The sequence below is a fragment of the Anticarsia gemmatalis genome, chromosome 7 (assembly GCF_050436995.1).
Source record: "Anticarsia gemmatalis isolate Benzon Research Colony breed Stoneville strain chromosome 7, ilAntGemm2 primary, whole genome shotgun sequence".
Taxonomy (NCBI): Eukaryota; Metazoa; Arthropoda; class Insecta; order Lepidoptera; family Erebidae; genus Anticarsia; species Anticarsia gemmatalis.
The window spans coordinates 13,220,516-13,237,726 of record NC_134751.1 but is presented as its reverse complement, the minus strand read 5'-3'; the positions used below and the strand labels follow the sequence as shown (position 1 = coordinate 13,237,726).

Below are 17,211 nucleotides of genomic sequence, written 5' to 3'. Positions count from 1 at the left end.
CTCTCTTAAAGTTTAGTTTTTAGTTAAACTTGTTTTGTAAATTTAGGTCTCACAACTGTTTAATGAGCCTTTAAGTACAGTAGACATTAAAATAGCCAAGGTTAGAACTCCCAAATGGTTAAGATTTTCAAGAAATCTGCGAAATGTGAATGTAATTTGGGCATCATCTTCTCACTTTACTAACCTAAATCACACCTTTTTCCCATAGCGGTAGGCAGAGACCAGAGATCGCCGCTTGGTACCATCCTTACAGATTGACTTTCACATACATCTTGTCATACAGGGCCGCCGGTTACGATTACTATGATACAAGTACATCTTCTAGGAAGAATAAAATAATACAACATTTTTTAACGTTGTGAAACATACAAAAACATTATGGACTTAGACTAAAGAAGAAGATAATCAGCAATCTTTCTCATCACAATCCTATCAAAACCCGTGAAGAAAAAGAAAACCTTTACCTAATTAATTATTCCTTTACAGCAAACCTCGAAGAAGCCCCCCAGCCCCCCACCGAAGGTCCAAGCTGTGCGCAGCTGAAGGCAGTCAGCGCGGTATCACAGCTGACTGTCGCCAGTGCCCCCGTGAGGAGTGCGCCGGCACAGAACAGCTACGCGCTTGAACGCAGACCGCCTAAACATGACCATCATCATCGGCCTGTGGAGACCGCGCCGCCTGTACAGGTACAAATCTTTATAATTTTAGCAGGGAACCCTTCTCTTATAATACACGACCAAATTAAATAAGGTGACCAATAAAATTAACCTTAAGGAGTTTTCAATCCCTTAACTATTTTAAAAACTCTAAGGAATTCTTCTTCATTATGTTGCTTTCCACTGATAAAGCAAACCATTTCTGATGCTCTTACATAAAAATAGTTTCTCCGATTTCCAACTAGCAGTTAGCGAGCAGCAATTTTTTTATTTTCATTCTATATCTATAATATTATAATGCAACGGGTCTTAAACTTTGAAAATTAAAGGATTTTATACCTTATTTGTTAACCCGACGTTTCGACCAACTTGTGTCGGCCGTGGTCAGGAGCTAACTGGTGATGTTTAAGACCCGTTGCATGTGTACAAGTCGCAAGAATTTAATGTTTAATTTTCATACCATTTAAAATTATGTTCACCATGTTAATATAATTAGTTAACCTGGCTAAACAGTTATCCGATTAAAATATAAGAAGCTTTGAGTACCAAGTAACTGTGCTACTATAATTATATAGACCACAAATAGGCCATAGTGTTTACATACACGGTTCAAACTGTCTATTGGATGTAACCACAGGTTGAGGTCTAGTCTATAATCTGTAATAGTGTGGTTTGAAGAGATTGTGTTGTGGTACAACTTATTAGTTTAGCGGTAAGACTACCAGGTAAATGGTCGTTTTAAAAATACCTTAGTTTAATAGTTTTTTTTTATTATTAGCTTAGGTAAACAGTAATTCGTTTGATCGCTGAAGCGACTTTGATAGTCGTTGATATTATCTGTGGAACTAGGCTAGGGTTTTGTAAAGTTTTCAGATATTATTATGATACCTAATTATCATTTAAATGCATTAACGTGACAGTTTATAAAAAAAAGGCGGTTTGAAAGTGACTTACTTATACTCTTTTCTTTTTTATACACCTATTTCAATCTCTGCATCACCCTTCACTCAAAGCGATCTGTTTCGTTGACACCCTATTATAATTATCCTACATATTACTTTCTACTTAATGTAAAGAAAAAAATACTTATATTTTTCTAGAAGAACATAAATGCTTTTTTTAAAACTTAGGTACCTACATTATTATCAGCTTAAGTAATTTTACTTAATATCTATTTGTAGATAAAGCCACTGTCTAGACATAATGATAACCTCACACCTACCTCATAATAATATAAGCTTTATTAATATCAATAAATGTTTTATTGGTTTTTAAATGCTTTGCGGAAAGTCGAATCATTAAAATTTTATTATACTTATGTTTTATTTGTCTTCGAACCAATAAAAATAGTTGTTGCTATTATAATTTACTAGCTGACACGCGCAACGTCGCTTGCGTCACATAAGATAGAATGGGTAAACATTTTCCCCGTTTTTGTAACATTTTTTATTGCTACTCTGCTCCTATTGGTCGTAGCGTGATGATATATAGCCTATACCCTTCCTCGATAAATGGACTATGTAACACTGAAAGATGATTGATTTTTCAAGTCGGACCAGTAGTTCCTGAGATTAGCGCGTTCAAACAAACAAACAAACAAACGAACTCTTCAGCTTTATAATATTAGTATAGATTACGAACACCGACACTTTTAATCTAGTATATTAATAGTTAATACCTGTCTAAGGCGTGAATTTTATTATTTACCTACTGGTAATAAATATATAATAACCCGTAGACTCCACTAACCACGTTTCATCTTCTGTGTGTAGCCGCTCAAGGACTAATATTTGTTTTTTTATTTATTTTTTTAAGACAACTCCCGCACTAGGAATTGCTTTTGTATCGCGGGGACTTTTACAAACATATAAACAACCAGACTCAAAACAATTATTTGTGGATCGCACAAATATAAGTAATTTGAAATACGCCACAAATAGGTTTATTATAAAAAAACAAATTATTAAAATTTCATTATTCTACAATCGTCGACTAATAATCAAATTATAATTCCAATTAATTGTTGCATAATTAATGTCTGTTTTATTACGGAATCGTCTGCAATGAACGTAACAATGTCCGTAATAGTTCTGACACCATTAGGCATTGTATTAACGTGGGTTATTAACACCAATCATGAAAGTAATGACGCCACAGCTGGCTTGGAGCAAAAGTCTTAAGTATTGGGAGATGTTTCGTCTCAGTGGCGCAGTCGTTGTGCGTCGAGCAGTCGTGGGTTCCATTCCCACACGGAATAATTATTTGTGCGATCCACAAATAGTTGTTTCGAGTCTGGTTGTACTTTGTGTCCGTTGTTTGTATGTTCGTAAAAGTCCTCGCGACACAAGAGCAATTCTTAGAGTGGGAGTTGTTTTTTCAAGATCAAGAAGATCAATTTTATTTTGTCAGCTCCAACAATTAAACATTTTGATGGAGCCATATTAAAAAACGGCATTTTAATTAAAGTTACTCTTAATTCTGCTGATAGTTTGTGATCTTTGCCTTCAACTAAGAAGTGGACGAACCTTAAAATCTATGCTTTTCTGTCAAGACATTATCAGTATTGCCTTAGTTGCAGACTTCCATACGTTGCAAACACATACTTACCTCGTTCTCCTGTGCTTGATCTCTTAGCTCTCGTGACCGTAATAAGAGTAATATAAATTGTTGTGATGGTAATACAAATTGTAACTTATTGAATACATACCTAACTACAATTAGCAAACTCCTCCAGTTGCAATGAAATCGCCGGCCAAACTTAATATCGGTCACGAGGACATTAACATTCCGATTAAAATTTCCAAAATCATGAAGATTGCATCGATTGCATCGAAATACACTGTCCCAATTATGTGAGGAATGTCCGGGTCTCCCTGATTATACCGTTAGAATATATGGCGACTGGTGACTCATATTATAAACATTCCAGAAAGTGTAACGTCCTATTGAATACGGATTACAACTTTTCATGAATTTAATAAGTCTGATTACCTCGATTCTCTACCACTATCGACTAGCGACAACCGGCTAGCTATCGAAATTTTAACATTCAGAATGTGCTGCCAAAAAAGTTTCTACGACGCCCGTCAGAGGCGCTGATCAGATTTTCATACAAAATTTCTCGATGACAGGTCGGTTGTCGATAGTAATTGAGAATTGTGCTACAGTGGGGCTCTGCTTGTTTACAAAGTTTCATCCCTTATTTCATCTGGGTGAAGATGACTTTTGAAAAATACGGATCTTTGGCTAATTGCTTCAGTCGTGAAAGCACTACATGTGGCATTACAGACTCATGTTCCCTCGGTGTTAAAACACTTAACATTTCTTACAGTAATGTCATCAGGTCGTCATGAGCAATGACCAGTTAACTGCTCACCACACGCTAAACCTACATTAAAGTTACGGTATCCAGATATTAGACCAATTGAAAATCTATGTTACGTGCGTGGAAATCGATTCGTACCAAAACAATAATAAAATGAATTGAGAGGTGCTCAAATCACGCAACTACAAACTAAGGCTTTTTAATCCTGTTTTATGTACGAAAGTTTGGGAGAATGAACGTATGTTTATCATTCTTTCTACAATTTTTGATGGAATGCAAACTCTACAAGCCGCTGTTGGTCAGTGTGTTGTTGCGGCTTTTGTCTCGTTTTATAAACTCGTAATCATTGTAATCGTCTGACTTACTTAACACTATGGTACTGAATTATTTTGGTGGTTTTATAAATTAGAACAAAAAAATATTCGGGAACTGTGCTATGTATAGTTTCGTTAGTTTATTTATATTCATAAGACGTCCAGTGTCAATACAGTAGAGTATATTTTGGAATATAAAATGAATAGTTTTTCATTACATTTTTAGTAATTAGTCGCGATCACATCGCGGTAACCATTACCCACAATAATTACCCTCGCAGGCGTTACGCGGCGAAAGTGTTGCCGCCAGAAAAAAATAAATTACCATTGTTTTTAAAATTATCCCACGATCTCTTGATAGGGAAAAGCGTAATCGGTGGGAAGCTTTAAATATTGTTGAAAGCGAAAGCACCTGCGACAATGGCAGCCATCTTGGATGCGTTTCATAAGAGTGATGAGATCTCGTTATCTTAATGGTGACGTATGATTACATTTTTGTTGGCTTTTAACAGTTTCAACTGGTTCCGGTGTGAACGTAAAGCACCTTAATCTCTGATAATGTCTACCGGTATTTTTGTCGGAAACATTCGTCATTTTGATGGGTTTCCTGAGAAATTTACCGCTCGACAATTTAGATAGTAGGTACATTCCAATTCGGTAAATTAGAAGTTTAGGCCACTGGATAAAAAGCAAGAGACAAACATAATAAACAAGTAACTGAGCTCTAAATAATCTCATGCTAAATTAGCGATATGGCGTCAGCTCTAAGCATCATAATCATTACAATTTCTATACCTACGCGTTCCCTCTAAACATGTTGCAGTAAAATTGATGGTAAAACATAATTTTCAATCGACTTCAGAACGTTCAACATTTTTCATGCTACGAGTTCATACAAACCACTTCAATGCATGTGCCCAGTTATTGTGACCATTAATTACACAGTACACAGTGTACCCGCTGCTGCAATAAAGCCTTATGCAGACAAACACAATGGCAGGATGTTACAGCTACTTTCAAAAACGTTGACTTTAATTTTGTTTGATATTGTCTTTGAGTTCCTTCCTCTTTCCACATCTACGTATAAATTACATTATAATGAAGACATTTACAGATAATTAGGTATCATTAGTCTATTTTCATCGTATTAAACAAAAGCAATCAACGTAAGCGCAACTCCAGGTCAATATTTTGGAATCAAAAAGCTGTAAGTGCACAAGCCAATACTCGACGATTTTAGACTTCAAGTGACGTCGTATTAAGCCAGTCTTGGTGTTATGTACGAACCTCAATGGATTTCGCTTGTGATGTTGAGTACGAAGGGCCTTGCAGTTATTCGCTTTTTCGATATTCTTTGAGGCAGCCCCGAGTTACTCTCCTAGAAATTAGTTATTAATTTAGTAATCTAAACTTGGGGCTAGGTGGTCGAATTTGGGGAATAGAAGTGGTAGAGTCATCTTTGATGAGCCTCTGGTTTCAATAAGTAACGTGAACTGAAGAGCGCGTGAATGAAGTAGCCTTCTTCAGCCTAAAATCGTAGGGGAAACTATATTTTAACCTATAATACATATAGCGCTAGTCTTTACCACACAGTTAAACGAAATTCCCCTTCAACAGAATGGCGTCCGCGACTGCAACAGCAGTTCAGATGAGAACAGGTCTTCGGGTCACGCGTCCATGTCGGACAGCGGGGGCGGCGGGGAGGCGGGGAGAGAGGAACCCCGGAGGACACGGCAGCCGCCACATGCCAGGACTAAACATCGTCCTCATAATAAGGTGAGCTGAACTGAACTACTTTTTCCTTTCTTTCTAGAAAATTGGATCGTTGTCAATTATTTTAGTGGTTTTCCTCTAGTATAGGTAAAGAACCTGGCTGCTTAAGTCTTCGCTTGCCAGGCTTAAAGTTCTTCAAATTAAGGGTCTACGACATATGACAAAGTATCCTTTTTTATCATCTTCTTTGCTAGCGGGTCCGACTTAAGTCGATGTTTTACTGTATAGTCACAATTGGCCCCGGTAATTTGCATTGCATTTGTTTAAATACATTATTGACTCAAAAAATACTTAGTAGTTCAAGCCCTTAAAGCGAATCCTAGTACTTCAAGAAAAATAACCTCAAATGCTCTTAAACTAAACCCTGGATCCGCCAATGATGAATAGTCACTGACAGCACTAGAAACCGTGTCCTAGTGCTAGTTTCTAAACATAGGCTTGTCGACACAGTACTAACTCCTTTTACACACTCTTCGATTAAGATGTATGATGAGAAATAGCTTTTTTCTTCATCTGTGTATCCTGGTGTAAATCATTTCATTATAAAACCTTGTGATTTGTATGCAAGCCTTGTAAATAGTTGCTATAAAAGGATATACATGTTGATCTTAGATGTCCCTTCATGTTGGTAGGGACTGCATTCTCTGGGCTTGTTCAGTTATTATTCCATGGGTAGCGGATATGTTTGTAGGTTAATTAAAGAACTAAGAAACTAGTTCTTTGTATGCTTGTTTTAATTAATTAAACGTATACCTAACCAAGTCTTTCATTATGAGTAATCTTCTCAATTGATTTTTTATACTGATAAAGAGGGGGCTAACATACATATATGTTTGTTAAGCAATAATCAAGAAACTTTTGGTCGTCTAACTTCCTTCAAACCTTAAAATTCTTCTTCAAATAGTTGGACTTAGTTGTCTCTTGTCTAATAGTAGACAAGAGACAACTGAGTCCCTGTATAATACACAAATGTCATTGTTTAAAGAAACCCGACCTTCAATGTGGAGAAATAATTTTATTATTCATCCGTTTCAGCTGACACCGTTGTTTTTATTATTATTGGTCTTATTGATGGGCCTGAGTGTTTAGTGGCTCTCTTATATTTCCATACTATAATAATATCTACTCCGTGATAAGAAGTAGGTAATATATTATACGGTGTACAGTTGCAGTCACCATGGCCGGGAGGTGGTGGACTGGAAGACATCAGATCAGCCATCAAGCAGCTGACGCTAAGATCCCGAGACAGCAGCAGTACAGCCACCAGTGGGGCTTCCAGCGCTGGAGGTGGAAGTAATAATGGAGCACCAGGTAATTTGACAAAATTTACTGTTTTGGCAGTATTTTTAGTAAATTACTTTCACTTAATTTAAGTTAGATCTATTACGTGACTCCTATCAAGGTTTAATGCCTAAAATCAACATGTCATATTGCAGCCTCGTAACACATTTGTTGACACAGGAGATACATAGTGGACCAAGATCCCAGAGCTGCCAGACCTACGTCATTTTAGCAAAGCTGAAATTTTGAGGATTGTTAGTATAAAGGGTCTGTTAAGAGGTATGCACATCCACTACCTTGAAAGCGGGGCCGTTTCTGAGGTAGCGCGGAGTGAAGGTGCGTAAAAAACGACCCAACCTACGTTATAGTAGCAAAGTTGGTTTTCAGATATGTTATTAATGATATTATGTAGAATTAAAATTGACTATTGCCAGACCGTTTCCCGGGGCCATTACTTCTGCCAGACGCCTTAAATGTTGTTAAAAAATGAGGTCAACTACGTCATAGTAGCAAGCCTAAATTTTATATATGTTATTAAAGGTACAATTTTAAGACCCCCTGTATGCGGACAGACCATTCCGCAGGGCCCTTCGTCCCCTAGACGCCATTAAACTTTCCCTATGAGTGCGAGAGTAAGAGCATTATTCATACGCATAAATGAAAAACAATTGAATTAAAAAAATAAAAATTGAAAAATTATTGAATACTAACTGACCCGCGCATCTTTGCTTGCGTCACTTAAGAGAGATAGGTCAAAATGTTACATAAACGGGTTATGTAACATTTTTCACTGGTTGTCTGCTCCTATTGGTCGTAGCGTGATGATATATAGCTTATAGCTTTTCTCAATAAATAGGCTATCCAACAGTTAAATATTTTTTTATTCGCACCAGTAGTTCCTGAGATTAGCGCGTTCACACAAACAAACAAACTTCTCAGCTTTATAAAATTAGTATAGATTAAAAGTACTTGGAATGCTTAGGAAGATAAGTAACATTATTTTGGGAATTATTTTAAAAATAGATATGGTTTACACTATTCACAAAAATTATGAAAAAAAAATTGTAGTCATTCATCATCATCATCATTATCTGAGCTCTTACTTCCCTCATCAAATTGAATATTTAATTTAAATCATCTCCACCATCGTCTTCATTGTTACTTGAATTCTCTGTAAAAAAAAATGTAGGAAATGATGTTGAAAACAGTTACGAGTAGATATATTGAAATAATTTATAGTTAAAATAAAATACCTAATTCGTTTTCAAGTGATTCGCTTACGAAACTTGGCAATTGGTCACCATCAAACCACTTAAAATGATAATGGTTATCATTTAGCACCCACCCTTTATTTGCTGGGCTTAAAATGCTAGGACGCTTTATATGAGCATTACTCCAGACACCCGCAATATAATTTGCTCGTCGAAATTGTTGAAGCAATTCAGATTTACAAGGAGGTAAATTACTTGCGTCGAATTTTTTTACATTTTGCCGGTGGAATTTCTCATTCACATCGCCGACTGTATACGTGTTAATGAAAAGTTGTAGCCGTGCAGCATCTACATCAATTCAGCTCAGACCATTTAAAATTTTAAAGAAATCGCCAGAATATCAAGAAGCTTTTGTTCAATTCGGAGAAGTTGAATTATCTATTGATAAAGCGAAGGAACAAAATATATTTGATGTAATTCAAAAATTTATCTGCGAGTTATATAATGTTCCCGGATTAATTGATGTAGATGCTGCACGACTACAACTTTTCATTCTTCAACAATGAAGACGATGGTGGAGATGATTTAAATATTCAATTTGATGAGGGAAGTAAGAGCTCAGATAATGATGATGACGATGAATGACTACAATGTTTTTTTCATAATTTTTGTGAATAGTGTAAACCATATCTATTTTTAAAATAATTCCCAAAATAATGTTACTTATCTTCCTAAGCATTCCAAGTACTTTTAATCTGGGGGCACGGAAGTGCCCCCGCAAGTCGAGCAAAAAAGCAGCACGGCCGTAACATCCTTTTCTCGAAGCAATTCGGGCTATTTTTGACACCCCTATAATTTCGTTGTGGATAAAACAAGAAGCCTGGATTTTCAGCAACTAATCAGTCATTGTATAAACTAGAGATGAAACGGATATCCGGTAACTATCCGGTATCCGGCCTATCCGGCGGTCTTAATACTATCCGGCCGAATACCGGATAACTACTATTCGGCCGGATAGACATCCGGCCGAATAGTAGATCGATAGTTTTAATGTTATGGAGCTTCAAACTTTATGTGCAATGACCTTCACTATACAAAGATTCTGCAGCGTAGTATGGATATATGTAGGTCATTCATACAACTTTTGAAGGCTTATAAAAATAAAACTGCCGATTCGAAAACAAAAATTTTCAAAATAGTTTCTTAAAATTTCCTAAAGATTGGATTACACAAATAACGGACATTCGAAAAAAAACGTTACATACCGAATTACCTGTATTAATTAAAACAAAATTTAGTAGGTAGGTAGTAATTGTTTTATTATACTCAAAAAATAAATTAAGGACTTTTAGAAAAAAATCGAAATCGTAATCAGGCGTTGTGATTGAACTTAATTCAGTAACAATTGAAGATTGGGAATCATCTTGCTGCATCAGTTCTTGAGGCTTAACTTGATTTTCATAGGGCATTTTTTAAAAGAACGCAGGTAGACGGCACACAATTTACAGAAAACAGGCAATACGTCCGGCAGCGTCAACACGCACCAACTGGCGTGGATGACCGCTCTTTCTTACACCGGACCGGTGTCCGTCGCGCCGAGGGGAGGCGGTGGTGTATCCGGCGTAAATTGTTCGCCGGACCGATGTCCGGTGCGTGTACACATACTCATTATAAACCCTACGCCACCGCTTATCCGGCAAAAAACACGGTCCGTTCTCCGGTGAAAAAAACGGATGTCTACAAGCGCTATAAGTTCTGCCGAATATTCGGCGGCCGGATATCCGGCTATCCGGCCAGGTGGTAGGCCGAATATCCGGTATCCGGTATCCGGCCAAACTGCTATCCGTTTCATCTCTAGTATAAACACGGTATATTTAAAATTTCAGTCAATTTGAACCAGTCGTTTAAGAATGACAACTTGTTGAAATTTTCAATTTTGTCACTCACTGATTCACTGACTCACTGACTCACCGATCATCAAAAGTCTAAGGTACTTCTAGCAGACTTAGAAGCTTAAAATTTAGAATACAAATAGGGTTTAGTGTCTTAATCATGGGAAAAATTTAATATTTTCTAATTTCGGTCCAGTTTTCTAAATACACCAACTGCAACAATAACTTTGTAATCCCATATAAATGTATAAGATTACAAGGTTACATTTGCAGTTATTGAATTATTATTACTGTAGAAAATAAAATAAATAGGTGTAAATAGGTACCTACTATATGAGGCATAACGGGAGGGGGTAAAGGGTGGGTAAGGGTGTTTAGCCCATGAAACTTAACAACATTCCCATAGGAAAATATGTTGATGAATTATGAAAAAAAAAAAGTCTTTCCATACAAATTGGACTTATGTTCGCTCTACAAAAAGAAGTGAGATGCCATCAAAAACATTCTGTAAAAACCTCAAGTCTCGCCGTAAAAAGTTGTGAGATCTATATAATACCAAGTCGATTAATCTATTTAGTCTCTACTTAAAGGACCTTCTGTCTTATGTTATTACGTATGTTATTATCATGCCAATTTAAAAAAAAATACCTTTAAAACAAATAGATCGACTTGGTCATCGCAAGAAAACACAAATTCGCCATTAACGTTTCAGGAGCATTAACTTCTCGTCGTGCTGTGTAGTGTGATACATACTAATAATCAAATGACGCGATGGCCAGGTCGGTCTATTTCTTTTAGAGGTATTTTCTTTAAATTGGCATGATAATAACATACGTAATAACTTAAGACAGAAGGTCCTTTAAGTAGAGACTAAATAGATTAATCGACTTGGTATTATATAGATCTCACAACTTTTTACGGCGAGACTTGAGGTTTTTACAGAATGTTTTTGATGGCATCTATACTAATTTTATAAAGCTGAGAAGTTTGTTTGTTTGTGTGAACGCGCTAATCTCAGGAACTACTGGTGCGAATAAAAAAATATTTTACTGTTGGATAGCCTATTTATTGAGAAAAGCTATAAGCTATATATCATCACGCTACGACCAATAGGAGCAGACAACCAGTGAAAAATGTTACATAACCCGTTTATGTAACATTTTGACCTATCTCTCTTAAGTGACGCAAGCAAAGATGCGCGGGTCAGTTAGTATTCAATAATTTTTCAATTTTTATTTTTTTAATTCAATTGTTTTTCATTTATGCGTATGAATAATGCTCTTACTCTCGCACTCATAGGGAAAGTTTAATGGCGTCTAGGGGACGAAGGGCCCTGCGGAATGGTCTGTCCGCATACAGGGGGTCTTAAAATTGTACCTTTAATAACATATATAAAATTTAAGCTTGCTACTATGACGTAGTTGACCTCATTTTTTAACAACATTTAAGGCGTCTGGCAGAAGTAATGGCCCCGGGAAACGGTCTGGCAATAGTCAATTTTAATTCTACATAATATCATTAATAACATATCTGAAAACCAACTTTGCTACTATAACGTGGGTTGGGTCGTTTTTTACGCACCTTCACTCCGCGCTACCTCAGAAACGGCCCCGCTTTCAAGGTAGTGGATGTGCATACCTCTTAACAGACCCTTTATACTAACAATCCTCAAAGTTTCAGCTTTGCTAAAATGACGTAGGTCTGGCAGCTCTGGGATCTTACGATGATGACTTACCTACATATATCGATGAAGCTTAGCTCATTCCATTTAACAAGTAACAAACCAAACAAGCATTAATTAATTAATGCTTGTTGAACAAAAACAAAGAATTAATTATCGACTCTAGAACGACTACACTTATTGCTAATTGACTTGAAAACTTGCAATTTAAATGTTTCAGAGAGCGGCAGTGCAGCAGAGGCTCGCAGAAGACGAGCGCCATTAGTCCGTCAACCATCTTTAGATACCGTCTGCACGAACGTTACCAGTGCTGATGAATTCGTGTGGGTTGATTCACATAACAGGTAGGAATTTTGTTACCAGCTTTCACCGCAACATACTATTCTACTCGTCTTATTGTACTCGTCAGTCACTTTAGTCCCATGGTGTTGTTCCATGATGGGAAAACTGACACCTTTTCGTCTCAGGAGTCCCATATTATGACCCTTGAGGAAAGACCCTTCATAGAGTTTTTAAAAAGAAGTATACCTATAGGACCAATTCTTGGGCATAAATTCAATGTTAGATACGGCTAGTCACCGTTCATCTTGACGGATTTCAGCTGCCATAGCCAGATACGCTCACCGGTCGGTAAACGATCTTTGGGTAAGCAACCCTTGGCGCGGTCATTCCAAACGTGGGTGACCGCATAGTGGTATTTGAGCTGGGGGTCTCCGTGCTTTGGAGGGCACGTAAAGGTTGGTTTGGTTGTTGTTTACTAAGATAACAGTCGTTAAGCCATGCCGTTCAGGCGGCTTGAACAACTTTGGACAACAACCCTAACCATACGACAAACAAGAAACAATAATAGCTGCTTTTCTGGTACATTGTATCGTTATCTAATATTCACTCTTGAATGATACAAAATTTCTCCTCTCATTCCAGGCTAGTGGAACTTCGTTGCGTGCCGTGGACAGCAAGTGAAGTCAGTCGGGCACTGCAAGCAGGACGATGCAGGGATATCGCGCCGAGGATGGCTCCAGATACACCTTCCAGACTTGCTTACTTACTGCAAAGGTATAACATTCATTCTTGATTTAAAATTTTCCATTACGGTTGTAGAATTTCTAACAACTGTTCGTCTGCATATACATATATATTTTTCAGTCACGGAAAGCGCGAAAAGAGAAACTTTCAATTTAAGGTCAATGACGACCAGATACGAGCAAATACGACAAGATATTTAATACTTCTGGTTTCTAGTACCCAAGAAAGTTATTTCGATTTGCAGAGCACTAGTGAGAATATCACGCGAGGCACAACGGCTCTCCCAAAACTTCGGTTTCTGCTCGAAGCATGAAGTAGCTGGTGCATTCAGGATTGTGCTAAGCACGCCGCTAGCTGACGCGTGTATCAAGGTAACAGTATATTGACCTCACTTGAACGGATGTCGGTTCACTATTCTGAGGGATAACTTGAAGATCTCATCAAATCTCGATTCCATAGGCTTAAGTTTTTTTGCTAAAGTAATTTTGTCTGACCCATGCGTTGTTTAAATCTTTAAAGTCGCGTAATCTATACCTATTTCTTTAGAATGTATCTACAAATCCACTTAGTTACAATAGACTAGGGGTGCCATAAATATCTTTAAGACGATTGACACTGAAGTAACGCTTTGAATTCATTTTCCAGGGTTGTCAGCGTGCAGCAACTATGTACGCAACATCAGGCAGTGCCGCACGGAGGCTAGGATCTGCGGCACGAGCTCGCACCAGCCTCGCGCCGGGACGGTTCCAGAGGTGGATGCTGGATGTCCGCGTTGCATCTTTTGTACACGAGTAAGAATTATTCTTAGTTTGTAAACGAGTGGCACGTCACTCAGACACCACTAAAGAATACTTTGAATGGATTAGTCCAGTGTACCTCGTGCATTTTGTTGCGAATTCAGCACTGAAAATAGTTTATTTTATGGTAAACATTTTGAGATAACTTTTTTGGAGTACGCTAGTTACTAGTGACGATTTAAACGGAGTAACATTCTTAAGAAAACCAAGACCTCAAATTAAACACATCAAACTCTTGAAAATGGTAAGTACAATGAAAACGGGCCTTATCTATCCAGATCAAACTCCGTCTGCTTGAATTTTACGACGCTTATTTTAAATTTCTTTCACATAGATATGCTGCGATATACCTCTGCGCTGGCATGGAGACACTTCTTGAAGAAATAGCGCTGATAGCCGGCAGCAGCGCGTCTAACGCTTCCATCACTCCGGCTATCGTAGACCACGCTGTTGCTAACTGCGCCGACCTCTGGGGACTGTTGCAGCCTTATAGCCATTTGAATGCTGGGAGAGTGGCTTCAGGTATTCATTTTATTCTCTAATCATTAAACCGGAAAAAGCACACAAGAAAAAAGAAAGGGAAATGTGTCACATAAGAGTTGGCAGTCTTCCTTGCAGTTTGTTGGGTTACAAACAGAACAGTTTTGGACTAATCTTGATTTAAACTAAGTACCTAACTAACTACTAATTTCATGACCAAATTTTCTCTACAGGGGCACTCTCGCTATCACGATGGGAATCCATGAGCTCTTTGGGATCCGGCTCATCGTCAGGAGTATCTCGGCCAGAACACAGGCAGTTGGGTCTCAGTCACGATTCCGGCATCACTACAAATGGTTCTGGTAAGGCACTGCTGGTTGCACTCTTACTAATAAAACGACGAGAACTGAAGTGAACCACAATCACTTGTATCATCTGCAGCATAGTTATAAAGTAAATGGTATGAGAACCTTCGAGTTCGTCTCGTCCAACTGTAAATGATTTGATTGAACTTAACAAAAAGAGTTCTCGGAAAAAGGTAATTCGACATCTTGTCAGTGCTACTATTCAATGAAAATATTTGTACTATATTTTATTTACCCATAAGAAAAATAAAAGTACTCAAGCTCATTAAATTCCTCTTAACACTCTCAGGTGGTTCAGGCACATCAGCAGGCTCTAACAACAGTTCAGGAGGTTCCACGGCTTCAGTTCTGTTGACGACCTGTGCTGGCTCTGCGACAGAACTAAGAGCTGTTCTTCGAAGAGTTCACCCTCGGCTACCACCACTGTCTCCAGCGGCTGAACGGGCGCTTTATTACTTTATGAGGTGTTCACAGGTAAGAATTCATCTACGTATTAAAACTAGTTAAAAAACTGCTTTTTAGATATTTGTCATTACCTGTCTTCGATGAACATAATATAATATATGATACAATATGATATTTGGCATAGTATGTAACAATCACGCTGAAAGACCCAGCGGAAACTTATGAAAAACACTGGAAACAGTGTCTAGAGGAAAATATTCAAAAACGAAATTATTACTCCCTGAACTTGTACACATTGCTACGTTTTAAAATGGCAGGTATGGATAATTTTTTAATCGTTACACTTGGCTTTATTCTTTGCCGAAAAACAAAATATGAAGGTTAAATGTTCCTAAATTGCTACATGATAAATAAATTTTTATTTCTAGTTGGAGCATTCAAGCACAAGTGGCGGTAGTTGTGGTGGCGCTGGTCTCTGGGGCGAGCGTGGGGCCGGAGCCTTACCTCCTCTCGGCGAGTGGGTGAGGGTCATACGAGCTCATGCAGCCCTCAGACCACCGCCAGGAGTGCCTGATGCTGATGACGTCATGCAAGCTGCTAGATTGTTGCTGCCACATGCCGACTGCCCACCTAGACCTATCACGTAAGATTTGAATGATATTACTGATACTTTTAATCTAAATAGTACTTTAATCGATATAGTAAAGGTACACTTCAGAAAATTTTGATTAATTGGTACGAATGTGAATTGAAAAGTCTGGCAAAAATGCAACGAAAGATGACATCCACGGTATAGTTGTCAAGGTGTTCTACACGTTGTTACGTAAGCCCGTGAGTTATAGGTTCGATTACCACTGGTAGCAATTATTTCTTTAATTTTCTCTCTCAAGTAGTTGTTTTTTTTTCTCCATCGTGTATAAAATCCCGCGACACAAGACCAATTCATAGGGTCTGAATGTTAAAAAACATATGATCGACTTCATTCTATAAGATGTCGTTTTTCCAACAGTTTAGAAGAAGCCATAGAGCCAGTATGGTCTCGCTGTGCCAGGACTCCGGACGAGCTGACCCGAGCAGCAGTGGGGGTCGCTCAACGTGCCTTACTTAGTGGTAGGGCAGAACTGGTGGGGGGCGTGAGGGCACTCCTGCCTCCTGCTGGCATTGATGCTCCGGACGCTTCAGGACTTACTGCCCTGATGAAGGCGGCGCTGGCTGGTGATGAACAGATTGTTGCGGTAGGTAACGTAATATGTAGAACTATATACATGTATGTGACGTTTAAGAAATATAACTCTTATATTAAATGTAGATTATAAAATGTGGCTTCTATGATCTAAGGTTAAACTTCCTTTTATATGTTTCAAAAATAAAACTGTTCCAAAGATAGTTTATTTTTATTATAAGGTTTTGATTTCCTCCTATTCGCTTGTGTGAAAATTAGGAGTAAAGGTTGAATAAATTACTCCCATATACAAGGTAGATTAAGCTATATTGCCAACGTAGATTTGATATATTATGTAACTCTCCAATTGTCATTCCAGATGTTATTAGAAGCAGGAGCCGATCCAAACATAGAGACAGGCGGCGCATGCGCTGCTCACTGTGCATTACCGTTATCTCCGAGATCACCTTCTACACAACAGAACACGCCTACATACACGCCACCTACTGCAGGTTTGTTACGACCACTATATTTAGTAGGTACCGGCCATGTCACCATCCACGTCGAAACAATAAGTGGCAAATAAAAACTTTTGAACAACTAAACTAAATTGCATTTTTTAATAGATATGCTTTTAACTGTCAGGACTAGGTTTGTATGGGATTAAATTCCCACGGGAGTGAATGCAACGGGATAAAAGTGTACTATACCTGACTGAAGTCGGGTCAGTCCGCTAGTTCAGATAAGTATAAAAGTGCACATATCAATCAGTAATTTGCGCAAACATCATTTAATGATCAATTCTCAGCACCCACAGAAGACTCTACAAAACAAATTCAATCA

At 37.9% G+C, this 17,211-nt stretch overlaps 1 protein-coding gene across 4 annotated transcripts in view; it reads left to right on the top strand.

Moving 5' to 3' along the window:
* The window catches only part of LOC142974078 (ankyrin repeat and BTB/POZ domain-containing protein 2), a 68,629-nt gene that overhangs the window by 47,033 nt on the left and 4,385 nt on the right, over positions 1 to 17,211 (top strand). For all 4 annotated transcript variants that reach the window (XM_076116224.1, XM_076116223.1, XM_076116222.1 and 1 more), the window contains 13 exons: positions 487 to 686; positions 5,913 to 6,071; positions 7,235 to 7,379; positions 12,354 to 12,477; positions 13,058 to 13,189; positions 13,404 to 13,530; positions 13,805 to 13,950; positions 14,291 to 14,478; positions 14,670 to 14,798; positions 15,091 to 15,275; positions 15,635 to 15,849; positions 16,216 to 16,441; positions 16,748 to 16,880. In XM_076116224.1, the coding sequence (XP_075972339.1) occupies positions 487 to 686; positions 5,913 to 6,071; positions 7,235 to 7,379; positions 12,354 to 12,477; positions 13,058 to 13,189; positions 13,404 to 13,530; positions 13,805 to 13,950; positions 14,291 to 14,478; positions 14,670 to 14,798; positions 15,091 to 15,275; positions 15,635 to 15,849; positions 16,216 to 16,441; positions 16,748 to 16,880 (2,109 nt within the window). The remainder of the gene's footprint in view (positions 1 to 486; positions 687 to 5,912; positions 6,072 to 7,234; positions 7,380 to 12,353; positions 12,478 to 13,057; positions 13,190 to 13,403; positions 13,531 to 13,804; positions 13,951 to 14,290; positions 14,479 to 14,669; positions 14,799 to 15,090; positions 15,276 to 15,634; positions 15,850 to 16,215; positions 16,442 to 16,747; positions 16,881 to 17,211) is intronic.